Source organism: Rhamphochromis sp. 'chilingali', assembly GCF_963969265.1.
Source record: "Rhamphochromis sp. 'chilingali' genome assembly, chromosome: 5".
Lineage (NCBI taxonomy): Eukaryota > Metazoa > Chordata > Actinopteri > Cichliformes > Cichlidae > Rhamphochromis > Rhamphochromis sp. 'chilingali'.
The window spans coordinates 22,126,254-22,145,758 of NC_137932.1; the positions used below are offsets into that span (position 1 = coordinate 22,126,254).

At 42.3% G+C, this 19,505-nt stretch overlaps 1 protein-coding gene across 1 annotated transcript in view; it reads left to right on the top strand.

Annotated features, from left to right (window-relative positions):
* The window catches only part of LOC308396442 (multifunctional protein CAD-like), a 33,419-nt gene extending 19,185 nt beyond the window's left edge, over positions 1–14,234 (top strand). The window contains exons 21-44 of the mRNA XM_080881740.1: positions 2,397–2,621; positions 2,819–3,001; positions 3,085–3,303; positions 5,958–6,125; positions 6,224–6,406; positions 7,115–7,219; positions 7,661–7,909; positions 8,038–8,119; positions 8,412–8,578; positions 8,758–8,922; positions 8,997–9,128; positions 9,318–9,519; positions 9,611–9,801; positions 9,929–10,069; positions 10,159–10,248; positions 10,976–11,114; positions 11,660–11,853; positions 11,957–12,031; positions 12,185–12,397; positions 12,572–12,697; positions 12,784–12,939; positions 13,029–13,130; positions 13,656–13,750; positions 13,991–14,234. Coding sequence (XP_080737866.1) covers positions 2,397–2,621; positions 2,819–3,001; positions 3,085–3,303; positions 5,958–6,125; positions 6,224–6,406; positions 7,115–7,219; positions 7,661–7,909; positions 8,038–8,119; positions 8,412–8,578; positions 8,758–8,922; positions 8,997–9,128; positions 9,318–9,519; positions 9,611–9,801; positions 9,929–10,069; positions 10,159–10,248; positions 10,976–11,114; positions 11,660–11,853; positions 11,957–12,031; positions 12,185–12,397; positions 12,572–12,697; positions 12,784–12,939; positions 13,029–13,130; positions 13,656–13,750; positions 13,991–14,090 — 3,702 coding nt within the window. The 3' untranslated portion in view covers positions 14,091–14,234. The remainder of the gene's footprint in view (positions 1–2,396; positions 2,622–2,818; positions 3,002–3,084; positions 3,304–5,957; positions 6,126–6,223; positions 6,407–7,114; positions 7,220–7,660; positions 7,910–8,037; positions 8,120–8,411; positions 8,579–8,757; positions 8,923–8,996; positions 9,129–9,317; positions 9,520–9,610; positions 9,802–9,928; positions 10,070–10,158; positions 10,249–10,975; positions 11,115–11,659; positions 11,854–11,956; positions 12,032–12,184; positions 12,398–12,571; positions 12,698–12,783; positions 12,940–13,028; positions 13,131–13,655; positions 13,751–13,990) is intronic.
* The last annotated feature ends 5,271 nt before the right edge of the window (positions 14,235–19,505 follow it).

Below are 19,505 nucleotides of genomic sequence, written 5' to 3' on the forward strand. Positions count from 1 at the left end.
TAGACAGGATTTACCTGGGACCTGGGTGATGAGTGGGCTACTGTGGGTCCCGGCTCAGTAGCCCCCTCCCGTTTCCCTGGGTGATCCTAGCCTGCCTGCACCCTCGGGAAAGGTGACCCTCCTGACCACAGCGATAGCAGTGTCTACACAGATCACCAAGCTGAGCCTCTCTGCACATTTGGCAACCTCTAGCACGTCTTGTTGTAGGAGAGAACCGACTGTCCATACTTGACCTTACTTTTGTTGCTTCCAAAGTCTCATTAAACATTTTCTTTACTTCAAGCACATCAGCTTTCAGGCCTTCAATCAGCTTAGCTGTCTCTGAATCCAGGCCCTTATTCTGTCCTTGCTTTTTCTTTGTGGCACCTCCTTCACCCCCCTTTGTCTGGGTTTCATCCTTTCTGTCTGGTTCACTGTTCAAAGGTGGCTGAGTGTGGTTGTGCTGTGACTCTGTGTGTACCTCATTTATCCTTGGTGTTTTTACTGTAGTATTTCTCCTCAGTTTATTTTGTCGCTCTAATTCAAGGCTGGCTGCTTCATTTATCTTCTCAATTAGAACCTCATCTGTTACTTGGTAGTTGCTAAGATAAGGCTTTAACTGAAACTTCACGGCTTCACTGAGGAGGCCAGTCTCTAATGAGCGCAGGAACTTGCGCTGAATTAAGTCTGGGCTGAACTGCTCCCCTTCATCGTCATCACCAGACTTCCAGAGCAATTTCTCTCTGAGTTCTATTGCCCTGAACAGAAAGCACTGAGCAGATTCTTTGGGGTCTTGAGATATGCTCATGAGTTGATGAAGCAGGTCAGCTGACGAGTCTACTTTGTAATGTCCCCGTAATATAGTTCTTAGTGTGGGAAGTGTGAGGTCACGCTTCACTTCCAGCAAGTCTCGAAGGTGAAGGCCAGGGCTTACTGCCTTAATCACAGCTTCAATGATTTCAGTCTCTGAGTAGCCTTTCTTAAGCCCGGAATCAATTTGGTTGGTCAAGCTAGTGAAAGATAACTTGTCTTTTTGTCCTGCTTCCCCGATCTGACCCCAGATCCGAAAGTCTTTTCTCAGAGTCACTTCTGGTGTAGTAAAGGGTGCAAGCTGACTTACTTGTTTTTCACTTATCCCAGCTGCACCTCTAAACTCGGTCCCCAACGCTTCAATTTTTTCTTCCAGAACACGTCGTGCTTCTGCTTGAGCTTGTTGGAGCTGACTGTACTCTTGTTTCAGTTTTTCTATCTCACTGAGCTCTGCTCGTTGTATCTTCACTTCAGCTACAGGATGTTCTTGTAATGACTGTATGAATGACTGGAGATCACGGATGAACTGCTGAAACACTTCAGATTCCTCTGTTTTTTCAATCTCGTCCAGAGTACTTTCTGCCAGCCGAATCAGAGCACGTCGGGACTGTCCTTTAAAACCCACCCCTGCTGGTTCGCTGCACTTAAGATGCTGGCATACCTTGGTGAGTTCGGGTTTCCCAAGTGTCCACAAGGCTGTGCTGATCTCATCCTGTAGTTGTTCCATCTTTACCAGATGTTGATTTAACGTGTTCTAGGTTCTTGTCTGGAGCAGGAAATCTGCTCCTGGCTGGTGGCTCGCCAAATTATGTTACACACTGAAGGACGACAGGGTTCATTCAGGTGCACATGAAGATTTATTGCGCTGAAACACAGCAAAACAATTCAGTGTTACTGGCGGCTTCCATTGTAATAACTGGCCTGCGTTACTTTTGTGGCATTACGTGTAATGGCCACGTATTAATCAGCCCTTAACACACAGAGAAAATGACCAGTAACAATAGACAACATAACATGTACTGGCTGGTCTATCTCCTATAACTTTAACTGAAACCAGCTAATAGTTTCCTTTCACCTTACTGATGGAACAACACGGTTACAGAGATTAATGCAGGAGGCTAACATGACTTAGCTAGCGCACAAATGTTACTAGGATTACCCACAGATAACGTGAAACAACTCCCTTATTCGCTCACATTAAACACCATATAAACAAGAATTACACTCCAAACATGTTAAATAAGCATCAACTTTACATAAATGTATGTAGTTCTCGTATATTGCTCTCACCTGAAACACAGCAAAACAATTCAGTGTTACTGGCGGCTTCCATTGTAATAACTGGCCTGCGTTACTTTTGTGAAGGATTATTTTGCCAGTTACCCGTTTGGCTGAGCCGCCACTGCCACCTACTGGCGAAACTAAATACCGCCCTCACATCACATCAGGTGGGAGCAAATGAGCTTTTCGCTCTGTGTTATGATGCAAATTATTGTCACAACAAATAGCAAAAAAATGATGATGGGGGGTGGGCACGAACACATAAGGAACACATCTGAGACTTGTTCTTAATGCTCAAAATACTCAGGGCGCCACACATCTTTCAGGTGGTGATGGACATCTATGAAAGGGAAAACCCAGAGGGAGTGATCCTGTCTATGGGAGGCCAGCTTCCCAACAACATTGCCATGTCGTTGCACCGCCAGCAGTGCCACATCTTGGGGACTTCGCCCGAGTTCATCGACAGCGCTGAGAACCGGTTCAAGTTCTCCCGAATGCTGGACACCATCGGCATCAGCCAGCCGCAGTGGAAGGAGCTCTCAGACACTGAGGTACAGCAGACTGACGATGAGCTCGTTTTATGTCACCGATGTCTCGGTCTGTAAAGTTAAAGATGTTTAACCCTCAAATGTTGCCTTAATATGCTAGTAAATTATATTTACTGTTATTTACTATTGTACATACAACACTAAGAAAAATAGTTGCAAAGCCAGCGTTCGATGACGTTTACGTTTCTTCTTTGCTCTAGTCTGCTGTGAAGTTTTGCGAGACGGTCGGTTATCCCTGCCTCGTTCGCCCCTCGTATGTTCTGAGCGGAGCGGCCATGAACGTCGCCTACAGTGACAGCGACCTCGAGAAATACCTGAGTAACGCTGTAGCAGTGTCCAAGGAACACCCTGTGGTCATCTCTAAATTCATTCAGGAGGCTAAGGTAGTTAAAGACCCGATAATTACAGCAGAATTATTGATTATTATCAAGTTGAGTTGAGGCTGTACTGTTTATAAATTTCGCAGGAGATAGACGTGGACGCTGTCGCATGTGACGGTGTAGTGATGGGCATTGCGATTTCTGAACACGTGGAGAACGCTGGAGTTCACTCTGGTGACGCCACCTTGGTGACACCGCCTCAGGACCTCAATCAGAAAACCATAGAGAGGATCATGCAGATCGTTCACGCCATCGGTCAGGAGCTGCAAGTCACCGGGCCGTTTAACCTGCAGTTAATTGCAAAGGTAAGAAGTACATGGAAATACTGTTAAATGCTGTTGCTGAGGACGTGAATTTAAATTGTTACTCAATGCTGATACTTTATGTAGCTTTCTTACAGTATTTTCCAGATTCCGGTAATAAACAGAGTCAGATTTAGGGAGACTAGTCTTCTTCTTCTGGCATTTAAGGCTGAACGGGGAGTTGTGGTATAAAAACGTATAGTTTTGTAAAGTTGGCACAGTTGCTCAAATTAGCCAAGCATGATCGACCTTTTTAATCCCCAACCTGCTGGCAGAAATGTCCACCTATTAAAAAACACATATCTCTCTTCAGAACTATGACGCCTAAATAAAAAAACCTTAGTTTATATGGTGAAAAATTATTTGAGAGAATCTTGAAGAGCTGCTGCTCCTCCACATCGAAAGGAGCCAGATGAGGTGGTTCGGGCAACTGACAAGGATGCCCCCTTGATACCTCCTGGGCGAGGTTTTCCGGGCAGACCCAGGACACGCTGGAGAGATTATATCTCTCGGCTGGCCTGGGAACGCCTTGGTGTTCCCCCGGATAAGCTGGAGGAGGTGGCTGGGGAGAGAGAGGTCTGGGCTTCTCTGCTTGGGCTGCTGCCCCCGCGACCCGGCTCCGGATAAAGTGGAAGAAAATGGATGGATGAATGAATCTTGAAAATGAACAAGTCTTCCAGTACAGAGTAAAATGTGAGAGTGAAAATATTGCGTGTACTTAAAACCCCTGGAGGGTCTTGGGTCGATTTGTGGCTATTTTCAAATTTTGATTACATGCCATTTGCACAGTGTTGAATGGACTATAGCCAAATTCTCCAAAAAAAAAGTTTGATATGATTTTATTTCAAAATTCAAGTCTGACTTCCTTCAATTAGCTTCAGTGGCTAAGCTACAGACAAACTTACACTATTGTGCTTAGTGGTCGATTTGTGCCCCATTGAAACCCATTATAAATGCTATTTTTCACTGCAAATTAATTACGGTCAAAGGGATCGTTGATGTTTAGCGTTCATTTTCATTTTGCAGGACGGGCCTTAGAGTTGTAATTTTTTTATTTGTCCACCGGGTGGCGCCCTTGCTCCACATTTGACCCCGGGCTGGAAAACAGCGGGCTGCTTAGATAGACCTGCGGGAAATGAAGCCTCATTTCCGGCGTGCAGCAGCGGCTTCGCCCGCTGATCGGGCGGGACAATTTTTTGGTCCCTAGGACCGTGAGAGGGTGCTTTTTTTTTTTTTTTTTTTTTAGTCAACAGGAAATGACGTATTTGTTGTCACGTGGTATCGGGCGTGTGTGCTGGAAAAACGGGTCCCCGGTGATCGTGCCCCGGTAATCGTCGCGACTTACCCCGGCACGATGCACTTATTTCGGCCTAGAGGAGGAGCATTTGCCGCCTGGAGACCATTTTCTGGTCCTGGGAAAAAAAAAAATAAAAGGCGATCGAAATGAATGTTGGTGCCAATCTTTAGTCCATCTAAAGGCCTAATTATAATAACAATTGAATATTACCTCAAATGTTTTTTTTGGAAAATATTCAAGTTTTATGTTTTTTGGGGCAAAAAAAGCAGTGCGCTCATGTGACGAAACCGGGATATAAAGGGTTAAAATCCGCGAAATGTAATTAAAACTTGACATGAATATTTCAAGGAGAAGTAGGTCTAAAAGATTGGCTAATTTAAAGTGGAATAAAATATTAATATATAAATTTTTTATAGCACTTTTTTGGGCGTGGTCGATTTGTGGCTCTAAGCCCAATAGTGTATGCATTTTTCTAGGACCCTCCAGGGGTTTTAATAAAAACCTAGAAATGTTTGGGGGTTATTTTCTGGTGTAACAGAAATATACAAGTGCTACATGGATTTTTTTTTTTTTTTTTCAGGTGACCTCATTGTTGTGCTCCTGAAGCTTTTAAAAGGCAGCTGGGGTCATTTAAAAAAACAAACTATGCGTCAGAGCAGCGGTCCCCAACCTTTTTTGCGCCACGCAATATGACCGACAATATTTTCACGGACCGGCCTTTAAGGTGTCACAGATAAATACAACAAAATAAAACTAGTACCGGTACCAAAAAAAGATTTATTCATAACACACATGAAAAGATCCAGGAAAACAGAGTTAACGATAAAAACGATAACAAAATAACGCTGAAAACTGATTAAAAACCCTGAAAACTATACATTTCACACCTGAGCCTCAACTCTCGCGGCCCGGTACCAAATGACTCGCGTACCGGTCCGAGGCCCGGGGGTTGGGGACCGCTGCGTTAGAGCGAGTACCAAGGACACCAGGAAAGCAAAGATTAATGCAGTGTTAGTTTTTGAGAGAAGCTGAGCTTGGTGCCAGTCGTTCATAGAAGAGTTATGTCATCTTCATGCAGAGCAAGCAAACTAACAAGTTACCTCCATGAAAAATAAAAGTAAATGTGATGCTTTTGCTGTAGATTTGGGAAAACAAGCGACAGATATGTTTCTTCCCGTTTACAGCCACCACAGATGGCATTGTTTGTCCGTTACTTTAAGGTGTTTACATTGTAAAGTACAGACCCTGAAAGTCCTCATTAAGTTATGAAAATTAAGCTGTGTCAATAATGCAAAGGACAGTTATGTCTTCTATCAACACTGGTCAGAGCATTCATTCACCGCTGTGTTTTTTCTCTCAGGATGACCAGCTCAAAGTGATCGAGTGCAACGTCCGAGTTTCTCGCTCCTTCCCCTTTGTGTCCAAGACGCTGGGAGTGGACTTGGTGGCTCTGGCTACCCAGTACATTATGGGGGAGGACGTGGAGCCAGTGGGCCTGATGAAAGGGAAAGGGATTGTGGGAGTCAAGGTAAGCAGTGTGGAAGCAATCATAAATTTCCCTTCATGTTAAATCACTTTTGTCTTCTCATCTGACTGAGCATCACGGATTGCTTCAATGTCCTCCAGGTCCCTCAGTTTTCTTTCTCTCGGCTGGCCGGAGCTGATGTGGTGCTCGGGGTGGAGATGACCAGCACTGGAGAAGTAGCTTGTTTTGGGGAGAACCGGTACGAGGCTTACCTCAAAGCCATGCTCTCCACAGGCTTCAAGATCCCCAAGAAGAACATCCTGCTCTCCATCGGCAGCTATAAGGTACTTAAAGGTTTCGACTGACAAAAACACAACAGATAGGGATCCAGATGTGAACAGTGAGTTCAGCTCACAAGTGATGCAGCTGGAAGTACGAATGATGCATTTTAGTGGCACATTAAAGGTGCAGATGTTTTTGTGGCTGGTCAGTCACATGGGAATAAACAACAGATTTTATGCGTCTGCTACTTTCCTAACGAGAAAAGCAACAAACCTTGATTATTTGTTTTTGCAGCAGCTGTTGATGATTCCACCAACAGCTGATAACTGTAAATATTATCACCATGAGACCAGATGTAGTTAAACTCGATCAAAACCATCTCAGCAACACAAATGGAATAAAAATCATCGGACCACATTTTTTTTCTGCGGCGTTGAAATATTATGATCTGTTTGCCTGAATATAGAAAAACTATATTAAGGGGCGACTGTGGTTCAGGGAAGTCTAAAGATATGAATGCTGGGTTAAAAAAACAGCAAATGGAACTGTATGAAAAGGCCATCGATGTCAGATAAGATGAGCTGAAACTGAAACTGTCTGTCTACCACAATAGATTTAAGAAGTTTAAGAGTGATCTGATTTTAAGGAGCACCTGCAGAGTGTTCCGGTTGTGTGAAGCATAGTAAACGAAATAGATTTTTCCAGCTTTCAGCACTGATGTTATGATTTTATTGTTTATCCAAACTATTTGCATTGACTTGTGTTTGCAGAACAAGAGTGAGCTGCTGCCCACCGTGCAGGCCCTGGAGTCTTTGGGATATGACCTGTATGCCAGCATGGGCACGGCTGACTTCTACACAGAGCATGGAGTCAAGGTAATTCTTTTAACACAGGCTTCGTTTTTTTGGAGTAATAAACTTTATTTAAATCAAAATCGACTTATTTTGCAGTGGCACATCTGTGAGTGACTCATGAATATGGTCATGTTTGTGTGTATTTGTTTTTAAATGCTTTAATCCTGGTAACCCTTTACATCTTTATCATTCCTCTTGAATTGCACATTAAACCAAAGATTCCAGATGAGCAGCACTTATACATGGATACAATGTAGCTGTAAAAATGTTTTATTTTGCTAGAGCTTTTGAAAAACAGCAGAAATTTATTTAGAAATGTCATTGTTCATAATTGTGGCGTTCACTTAAGTACTTTAATACTTAAAATATAGTGTTATTAATCTATGACAGGATGAAATCAGGATAGAAACTTTAAGACTCTTTAAGATATTGTCTTTAAGTTTGTTTTGTCTCCTTGTACAGGTGACTGCAATCGATTGGCCGTTTGAGGAGTACGACAGCGATGAATGTGCCACCAAAGAGAAGCAGCGCAGCATCATGAACTACCTGGAGGAGAACCACTTCGACCTTGTCATTAACCTCTCCATGAGGAACAGCGGAGGTCGAAGGCTCTCCTCCTTTGTCACCAAAGGCTACAGGACCAGGCGTATGGCTATCGACTACTCTGTCCCGCTCATCATCGATATCAAGTGCACCAAGCTCTTTGTTCAGGTACGCGATCTGTTTTTTTCTTTTTTTCTTTTTTTTTTTTTTTTTGTTGTTTGTTTTTTGTTTTGTTAGGATGTTTGTGTGATGTGGTTCTATGGGAACATGATTAATAAAGGGTGACTCGTTTGCAGGCTCTTCGTCAGATTGGAAGGACTCCACCAGTGAAAACTCATGTTGACAGCATGGCATCCCAGACACTCGTCCGTCTGCCCGGTGAGTGGTCGTAAACGGCAACAACAACACTAATGTAATGTTAGATGTTTGTTTCTGAAACAGGAATTCTTGAGTCTTTAAAGCAAAGTTGTTCAAAAACTGAGGTTCTTTAAACAGTAAATACTTCATCCTACTAAAAGCTTTACTAATTACTTGCACTAATAGTTCAGCTTCTCATTTTAATTCTTTTTCACATAGTACTGTTTTTTTCTAAATATTTGAAGTCGAGCTATGCAGACAAACTAGTACAAAGATACCGGGTGAAGTATTTTGGTTTTTGATTGAATCACAGGTCTGATCGATGTCCACGTTCACCTACGGGAGCCTGGCGCCACCCATAAGGAGGACTTCTCCTCAGGCACAGCAGCTGCTCTGGCAGGAGGAGTGACCCTGGTGTGTGCGATGCCCAACACTTCCCCCGCCATCACTGATGCTAATAATCTGGCTCTGGTGCAGAAGGTAAACCCACGTTTTTAAATTGTATTCACTTTTTAATCTGTTGGCTGATCCTGTTAATGCAGAAATGTTAAGATTTTTGTTGGCAGTGACCAGAATGGACAAGATTAGAAATGAGTACTTCAGTATTCAGTAAAATTTGAAGCGATATGACATTGACTCCTGTTATATTGTGTCACCAGTTAGCCAAAGCAGGCAGCCGCTGCGACTACGCCCTGTATGTGGGCGCTGCCACGGACAACGCTGCTGTCCTGCCGCCCATCGCCAGCCAGACCGCCGGTCTGAAGATGTACCTGAATGACACATACTCCACCCTCAAGATGGACAACGTCTCCCTGTGGATGGAGGTAGGCTGGATTTTAAGTGTTGCTGGAAGGCCATTAGAGATGCTTCAGCCCTAACCGTGTGGATCTGTTTAAAGCACTTTGAGAAATGGCCCAAGCAGATGCCCATCGTGGCTCACGCTGAGAAGCAGACGGTGGCGGCGATCCTCATGGTGGCCCAGCTGTACCAGCGGCCAGTCCACATCTGTCACGTGGCCAAGAAAGAGGAGGTAAAGAGCTGTTTCTTATTGTTGTTAATTCTATGCAACTTTTACTTTATTTTAAACTATTTCAGTGGATTATTGAGGTATTTTACTTTTAGTCTGTTTTATTATCGATTGCTTCGGCTGTTAAAGTGCATCTTATCTTAACTTTTTTGATTCTTTCCTACAGTTTTAATACTACTTAATGGTTTTCAGATCCTGGTAATCCGAGCTGCAAAGCAGAAGGGCATCCAGGTCACATGCGAGGTCGCCCCTCACCACCTCTTCCTATGTGAGGACAATGTGGCGCAGATCGGCGACGGTCGAGCGCAGGTTCGACCCATGCTGGGAACACGCGAGGACATGGAGACACTCTGGGAAAATCTGGACATTATCGACTGCTTTGCTACAGACCACGGTCAGAGAGCATTCATTTTCTGTCACCAATCATGCAGACAGACTTGTCTTCGACCTTCCTGAACTGTACGGTTTTTGTTTTGTTTTGCTAGCTCCTCACTCTGTAGACGAGAAGAACAGTGAGCGTCCTCCTCCTGGTTACCCCGGTCTGGAAACAATGCTGCCTCTGCTGCTCACCGCCATCAGTGATGGACGTCTGACTCTGGATGATATTACCAGACGTCTTTATGACAATCCACGCAGGATCTTCAACCTGCCCGTTCAGGAAAACACCTACGTGGAGGTACACAGACAAACACAATTAAAGGGAATTCATTTTAAGGAGACATTATTTTGATGCAGTAATTAGCAGCCTATCTGTACTCTGATGAAATATGTTCCTAATTATTTATCAATTACGTGTCTTTCAGGTGGACCTGGAGCAGGAGTGGGTTATTCCTCAGGCCATGCAGTTCACTAAGTCTAAGTGGACTCCTTTCGAAGGTATGAAGGTGAAAGGTAAAGTCCGCCGTGTGGTCCTGCGAGGAGAGGTGGCCTACATCGACGGCCAGGTCAGCATTCGTGCATTTTGCTTTTGAACAAGAAAACAAAGAGAATAAATGTAGTTGATCTAATAAAGTACGTGTCCTGTCTCCTTCAGGTGCTCGTGCCTCCAGGTTACGGTGAGGATGTGAAGGCTTGGCCCACTTCTTCCACCCATCCTCCAGAACCTGTCAAAGAAACTCCAATGGTAATAAAAGTGAATGCGGTAATAATGCAGCTGCCTTTCATGCTTTCTGTTGTAAGATAAAGACTCTACAATAATATTACATCACATTGGTGTTTTGGCCACCGCCATGATTATTTTTGGAGCCAAAATTGACCAGATTTAAGAAGAGAGTGAAGTTATCTGCCAACACTAACACACTTCTTTAGCAGCCATAGCCATGAAGAACGTGCACACAGCAGCAGATATCGGCTAGTTGATGCTAAGTAAACGTAACTGAAAGAAAACACTAGAATTTCATTCAACAAATTGAATAAAAGAACTTCTTAGATGTAATTAGTTTAAAATGCTGTAAAAGACACAGCAAGCAAAATCGAGAGGTTCAGATCAGTGATTAAAGTTGGTGTTTCTTCCATGCCTGAAATGTCTGGTAGGAGGCAAACAGCAGGTATCAACTTGTTCCTTTTGAAATGTGGAGGAATAGCAGCTCCTCACTTTATTTCTAAGAAAGAGGTCTTAGACACCACCGTTTGGAGGAAGCTCTTTTCCGGTGCTTATATCCCCGGTCTTCTTTCTTATGAGCGTAGATGACATCTAAAAAGTTCACAGAATTTGAACGTACAGCTAACAGAGTTTAATTACAAACAAAAACATTTAAAGCCTGTACTTAGAACTGTTTTGAGTGTTTCTTGAACTCCTCTATGTGGGGATTACTTCATGTGTTTTGTTTACATTAATTCTGCTCCATCAGACTCCTGAGCGTCGGCGTCCAACTCCACCCCGGGATGGAGTGCGGACTCGAGCTGCGAGCCCACGACGCATTGGTGGAGAAAGCCGCTACCTGCTGCCGCCCCGCATCCACCGTGCCTCTGATCCCGGCCTGCCACCAGGTATTACAGCTCCCAGAATGCTTTGGAACAGCAGTTTTTTTTGTTTTACCTCGAGGGTTTCTCCCAATGTTTCTACCAGTGTATTATCAGCCTGCCTGGCTGTGGTGGGGCGTGGTCTGCGGTGCCGTGCAGGGAGGGCGGACGTACCTGCACGGCATCCTTAATCACGCCCGCCTAGTTAAAAACACGGGGACTCAGGGGTTTGGGTGTGTAGTGGTGAGATGTAAATAAAGATGGCTCCGAATGATACTCCGTGGTCCCGCCGTGCCTTATTCTCGCCACACTGGCCTTAACAGGGGATTTTTAAAGCCTTCTTTAGGCAAAAGGTATCAATAAGTTGAAAGAGGGGTTAAAAAATGAAGCAGATGTTATCATATCATTTCACATGTTCAGCTGGTATGTCCATTAATCAAGTATGTCAAAACTGTTCATTGCCGTATAAAAACAAGTTTAATTAAAGTTGTTTGATGTTCTCCTGCTGATTCTCAGTGAAACACCTTTGCTGTGTTCCAGTCATTGATACACTGCGACTCTTATCCCCACAGAGATGGTCATGCTCCCACCAGCCGCTGCTGTTGACGGGTACAGCCATCCTCCCCCACTGTCCAGGCTGCTGTCCCCACAGTCTGGGTCAGGACAGGTGCCTCCTGGTCAGGTGTCACACCTGCAGATGTCTCCTCTGCTTCACCCACTGGTGGGACAGCACATCTTGTCTGTCAGACAGTTCAGCAAGGAGCAGGTACGCCGAAGAAGATGAAACACACTCTGGGAATGCTGACAGGTTTAAAACAAGATCTCGGGTCTGAACAAAAGCTTATTTTTGTGTCCTTCGTTTGTTTCAGATCTCACACCTGTTCAATGTTGCTCACACTTTACGTTTGATGGTTCAGAAGGAACGAAGCCTGGAAATACTCAAGGTATCTCCTAAACGTGCCTCATGTTACTGCACTATTCACTAATTTCAGTTATGTGCTGTTACAATGGTGGATGTTCGTATCAAACATGACCAAAGTTATAGAATGATGAGGTACCTTAAAGTAATCCCTCATTCCTCATGCCTTCCTGTTCAGGGTAAAGTAATGGCCTCCATATTCTATGAGGTCAGCACTCGCACCAGCAGTTCCTTCGCAGCGGCCATGCAGCGTTTGGGCGGCTCCGTCGTCCATTCCAGCGAGGCCACTTCCTCCTCGCTGAAGGGAGAATCGCTGGCGGACTCTGTCCAGATCATGAGTGGCTACGCTGACGTCCTCGTGCTGCGTCACCCAACACCTGGAGCTGTAGAGGTGGATTTTAGATGGATACTTTTTTTTTATTAAAAGTTTTCTTTACATAACAGAAAATAAAGACTAATTGGTCATAAAAGTAACTGCAGCAGCACCCTGTTGTGTGTGTTTTGATGCTTGTTTAGTTTGAAGATGAGTTTTTAATATCTTATGCACGTGACTCCTCCTTCTCAGAGCGCATCCCGTCAGTGCCGTAAGCCGCTGATCAATGCTGGCGACGGTGTCGGGGAGCATCCCACTCAGGCCCTGTTGGACGTCTTCACCATCAGAGAGGAGCTGGGAACGGTCAACGGCATGACGGTGAGCGACATGATTCCTTTTTAATTTAATCTTCAGCCAGAATAAAACTTTACATGAAAACATGTTAAAACTGTGGCGTCTGTCAGATAACGATGGTTGGAGATCTGAAACATGGCCGAACGGTTCATTCCCTCGCCAAACTGCTGACCCAGTACCGCATCACTCTGCGTTACGTGGCTCCCAAAAACCTCCACATGCCAGCAGAGATCGTCAGCTACGTGGCCTCAAAGGGCATCAAACAGGTGAGGACTAAACATGGTTACACAGCAAAGAGGAGTTTTCACAAATATGTACTAAAAACTGCTAATTTAAAAAACATGTTTGTTTGCAGGAGGAGTTTGACAGCATCGAGGAGGCTCTGCCTGACACCGACGTCCTCTACATGACGAGGATCCAGAAGGAGAGGTTTGCATCTGAGGAGGAGTACAAAGCCGTAAGTTTCATTTCACCGACGGGTTTTATTTTGTGACACAGATACTTGCATATACTCACAGCGCATCTGTAGTTAGGCCTGGTGCTTCCTGCCTCATGCTGGCCCGGTAATCGTTTTTGATATCGTTCAGTTGGTCTCATGGTGACATTTTCCCTAATCCACTATTCTGTACTGCAAACTCCACTGACTCCATCTGGTGAAGCTGGAGTTTGCCTGCATTTGGAGTTCATCTTTAGTGGAAAGCAGCTGATTTGTTCAGTTATTCGTCACAAAGTTCTTTCCAAATGAAATATTTCTAGAGGCAAAACTATTAAATAGAATTGTCTTAAGAAAACAAGAAGATATGCGAGAAAGAAGGCGTTCCCTCACCCCTCTACAGATGTAAGCGTGTGGGGAAATATGGAAGTGGAACCCTTTAGCTAAGCATTCATAGGTGCAGACAGAACCAATCAGCTCAGGTCTCATGTGAATGGATGATCCCGGAGTATTTTTGATCTTTAACTGTGACTCTGTTGTTTCTCTCAGTGTTTTGGTCAGTTCGTCCTCACTCCTCACATCATGACTGGAGCCAAACAGAAGATGGTGGTGATGCACCCGCTGCCCAGAGTCAATGAAATCAGGTGAGACGCGCTCAGTCAAATGTCTGACAACAATATCAGTTCCAGCTGTGTTGTTTAAATGTTGCTTGAGCCCTTAAATGGGCTGCAGAAATGTAACGTTTTGTGTACAATGTCTAATTTCAGTACGATTTCTTTTAACTAACTTAAATTTGAACTGAATTTTATTTTAACCCACCTTACATTATTTGCTATTGTGTTGATTAAGTGGACTAATGATCTGTTTCTCTTTATTTCTCTCAGTGTGGAGGTGGACACAGACCCGAGGGCGGCATATTTCCGTCAGGCGGAGAATGGCATGTACATCCGAATGGCCCTGCTGGCCACCGTACTGGGCCGATAACTCAGTGTGCTGCTTCTTTGTCAGTAGTAATATACCTATAGCTTGTATATCCCTAACCCTACCCACGTAATCGGTGATGAATTGTGAAGTTACAATTCTTTTCTGAAAAAGCATTTTTATTTTTGTATATAAATAAATGTTGATGTTGTGCCATGGGATTGTATGTTTCAATTTTACTTATAATGTACCAAATCACTACAACAGGCGGCTCAAGACGATGCCGTCCAGAGTAAGGATCTTGTTAGCCACAGTGTTTCTAAGATTTTTACGCCCCGTTACAATAACCTCAGTTCTTTCTGAACTTAGAAGCAGAAAATTAAAGCTCATTATGTGTCTAAGACATCCCGGCAGTTTAACCAATAATGGTGGGTATCATATCTATAGCGGTGAAAATGTATGCTATGCTTTCTAAAGCACGTATAATGTAAACAAAACTGGTCTTTGCACAGAAGCCTGTGGAGCTTCATAATTAACCTCAGTGTGTGAAGAGGACTCTCCATTTAATAATAGTTGTAATAAAATGTTATGGCCAACGGTGTTAAACGCTGCACTTGGGTCTAGCAGGGAAGATTTCAACTTTTCAATATGAATGAAGGCTGAAAACTGATTAGATTAATGTCTGATCTTTTCTGTGCTTCAAGTTTGTAACACCAAACATATTAAAGGATGATATAAGGTTCACAGGAAGAGTTTAATTAGACACACATTTACTATTTTTCTTTATACTCTCTTTCTTGACATGTTTAATATGCTTACGATCAGAGGAGAAAATGACCCTTGTGTAGTCTAAAAACTTTTTTATTTAATCAAACTGTAATGTTGTTGAACTCTGACGGACGTGTCTTTTAATCTTGTCAACAAATCCTTAATCGCCTAAATCTGCCATTTATCATCTTGTAAAATGTTCCCTCTGCTTCTGTTGCACATCTCCCCGGACACTCTGCTTCACCTGTCCTGTGCAGGTGGTCCAACCCCTGCCTGCCTCCTTAAACTGGGGTGTTTAAATCTCTTTACCTCTGTTGTGAACTTCACACAAAGTTTGTGGTAACAAAATCAAACTGACGAGGATCTCGTTTGAAAAACACACACACTCACGAGACAAAATAAAAACAGACTGCTCAAAGCAAAAGCAGAGCCCTCACAGCTGGTAGTACAAAAACACAGTGACAACATGCGTATTAGATACCCTCAGTGCCAAAAGCATAAATATGAAAAAGGTGGGATCACCAATAATATCCTAAAAACGGCGTTGAGGTGGGTGTTACAGTGAAAAAAACAAAAAGCAGCCAAATTTTCATCTGCAAATGTTGAATTTTAGTAAAAACAATACTCTGTAGTTTGATACTGGAGTTACAGACAAAGCAGATGTTTAAAGCCTTTGGACGCACATTTGAAATGCACTCATTCTCCTTATCAGCTGGAAACATTAAAGCCGTAAAATGACTTTTTCGAACGAATAAAAACTATTGAACAGCAGCAATGTTGAGCCTGTTCCAAAATTTAAATGCACATGTGTTGAAGGTGCGGGTCTTGTTGAATTATTAAACATACTTTCTTTAATTTTTCGAGCCACAAAAACAACAACTTTTAATTTTCTTCTGCTTGAGTCTCGGCCTCGGGTAGCTCTACTTATCATTGCTCAGTCAGTTGTCTGTTTGTGCTACTTTTTCAAGGAGCAGTGGATTATTGGTAAGGGTGACTTTATGTGTTTAGTTACTTAAGTGGTAGCACTGTGGATAGTTTTACCTTACATACATAGAACTGCCAGTACAGCTTCTGAGGTAACTGTTTACAAAATATTATATTCTATTCACAAGTTCTTTGCAATTTTACATTGATAAACATTATCCTTAACACTTTTGGCCCACATAAAGTGCTATGGCCATCACACGGTCATTTAGAATTGTTTAAATAACTCGTGTCTTAAGTCCTTCCATCAAACAGAAAATTAAAAAAAAAAAAAACATGGTTCACTTTTACATCACAAAATGTTAGAAATATAAGCCGTTCATAACAACCTGAAAGGCTGGGAGTTTAAAATGCAAACCGATGGAAGCAGAAGTAGAAGACTATAATGTCTCAGAGCACACGGTGTCTATTAATGTGTAGACATGTATAAATAAGAGCTTAATAAAGATGCTTAATTTCTTAAGAAATAAACAGGTGGAGTGATCTTTATCAAAAGTGGATGTTGCATCTGTGGCTAAACCCCTGTACCCAAAAACTTTAAAAATCTACTGTGTGTGAGGCTGTGTAAGTAAAGCTTGCCCTTCACACCTGCGTGTAATAAACCATTTGTTGGGGGTTGTGGATTTGTCACCTCAGCATTGTGAAAGTGGGGAAACATGTTTCTGGCTGTGCATAAGATTTCTGCTTACAACTTACAATCTCAGTTCTAAATGAAATTCAGATGTTTTTTTTTAAGTATGGCTAATGTATTATTTGACTTCTAAGGCAGGCACACACACACACGAACAACAACACAGAGAAGAAGAAGAGGGGGTCGTTTTACTACGCATCATAAAAACGCAATCATTCATCTTCCAACTGTATATTTCTGTTCTGGCTTTAGAATCATTGGTTGTTTACTGAGCCGTACTTTGGGAGTCATACTGTTGTGATACTGGGGAGAAAAGGGTAAGGTTTGATAGACTAAACCCTTACACACATAACTTGAAAAACCTAAAGAGTGTGTGAGACTGCTAGCTGTGTTGTTCAGCATTAAACTCATCTACAAATGTGTTAGTAAAGAGCAGTGTTGGTCAAGTTACTTGAAAAAGGTAATCAGTAACTAATTACTGATTACTCCCCCCAAAAAGTAATCCCGTTACTTTACTGATTACTTATTTTCAAAAGTAATTAATTACTTAGTTACTTTTTAAAAACACGATTTACAACCTGAATAGGTGATAAAGCGATAGATGTTTCAGCCCAATTCTACTTTTTCTGCATAATCCATCATACAAAATGTAATCAAATGGAAAAGTCTGTTTTTTTTAAACTTGTTTTATCAGTTTTAATCTTTTAACTTTATGCATCAAGCAAAAATTTAATTATATGCAACATTCTGACTTGAATAAATTAGTTTAACATTTAAACCTATTTTCTACACATTCCAGCACATAAAATAAAATATTTTTTGTGTTTACACTCACTCTTTCAAATAGATGCAAGTAAAAGACAGCAGAAAATAAATAAAGTCAAAGACTCAGCGGTCTTGTTGCTCGATTTTCACCTGTAAAGCAGGACTGGGGGTAGGCGGAGGTTTACCCTGGTGCAGGTGTGCCGCGGTCAGTTGAAGAATCCGCGAGTTTCTCTGTGAATTTGCCATTACGTCGTTGCGCACTCGTGCTTGCTTGGAAGTTTAGGGGTTTTTTTCGCTGTAAAAAGAAGTTTTCTTCCCACGCACAACAGACGCTAATGTTTTTGTCACTTTTTATGGAATCAAACTCAAAATAAGTTCAGTACTTCCACGCTTTAAACGCTGCACGCTCATACTCTCCCACAATCGATATGTGATCCATTGTTGATCTGCACACAGCTGTTGTCACTAACGGCGCACTCGCTTACGTCACTGTCATGAGACATTCTTGCAAAAAAAAAAAAAAAAAAAAAAAAAAAAAAAAAAAAAAATCACGGTTTTAGTAACGCAGCGTTCCTACGGGAAAGTAACGGTAATCTAATTACCGATTTTGCAATAGTAATCCCTTTACTCGTTACTTGAAAAAAGTAATCAGATTACAGTAACGCGTTACTGCCCATCTCTGGTAAAGAGTGACTTGTACTTCTGTCCCATTAAGCAATGGTTTAACAAATTTCACTGCAAACTATAAAAGGAATCTGGATTTAAATAGAACATAGTAGTGCAGGAAACACTTGTATAAGGTGTCTATTGAACAAATCTCCTTCAGCGTTCAAATGACCAAAGTGAGGACTACAGGCGTTTCTCTCAGTTGGTTGTGTTCAGGGAAAAAGCAGCTAAATACACTGTGACTGCTCCACATTGTTAGTGAGTTAACTCTGGATACATGGAGGTTTTGTCAAACTTGGAGTGAACAAAAGCAGAAAAACCGTAAAAGATGCAGACAGTGAAAGTCTGGTTTATTTCATGAACACAATGAAACATTTTACAGTCCACAGAGCAAAGTAGCATACATGATAAATAGATACTGTCACGGCGAGAGAGATGAGCCATGTGGAAAATAAAGGAGGATCCAAAAGCAGGCACTTGTAAAGGGGTGAGGGTGGTTTATTAAATATGAAATAAATATAGACAAACAGCAAATGGAGCACGAACTAAACTACAGAGCACAAACCTGGACAAGAATGAGAACGAGCAGAGGAGAATGACGATGGACAGCAGGGAGACCACACGGGAGAGACATGGTGGATACACAGACAGACCAGCAACTACAATGACAGAGGACACGACTTAAATACACAGAGAAACACAGGGGAATTACACACAGGTGGTGGACACAGCTGGGAATAATCAACAAGACGAGACAGAGGTAAAACTGAACACACTCACATGAGACGCAGACCTTCACAATAAAACAGGAACAAGAAACCATCACACTAAGACGCAGACTCGACATAAAGAGACAGACAGAAAATGACACATGGAACCTGAACTAAACTAACGTGAGACACAACCCAAGAACAAATCCTTAAACATGAATAAACAGAAACATAGAATTCAAATGATTATAATAACAATAAACACAGAATGCTGGGTCGAACCGACCCAGAACCGTGACAGATACACATAACACGGACAGTGAGAAGTAAAACTCGTCGTCTTACCACATGTTATATTCTGTAAACTTAAAACAAACCACAGAAATTAGAGTTTAGTGTTTTAAAGTCATTATTAAAAACATGAGTCAACATTACTGAAGTGACACTTTAACGATTCTTCATATCACCGTGTTTATGATGATAAAACATGTTCTCTCATTAGTAGTTGTCTGCGCTGTCACTTGTCATGAATATGTCCTGAGCCAGGGTTCCTCTTCAATTATCATTGATAGGACGCACAAAAGATTTGTTGCATTATCCCCATAAACAACATGCTTTTATAGAAATCATTGTGACACAAATATTTAGATTCTTGCTTCACAATGTGCACGAACTCAAAATCTTTAGCTTCATATTTATAAAGTATCGCAAAGAATACATTTATACCATTGTATGAGCCACACACACACACACACACACACACACACACACACACACACACACACACACACACACACACACACACACACACACACACACACACACACACACACAGAGAGGGGGGATATCATTAATACAAAGGTTTGGAGCTGTTTTTGGATTTTCACTTGTTGTTGGCTTTAATATGAACAGTCACATAAAATTCATTCCAGTTTTTTTTTGCTTTTGCTTCAA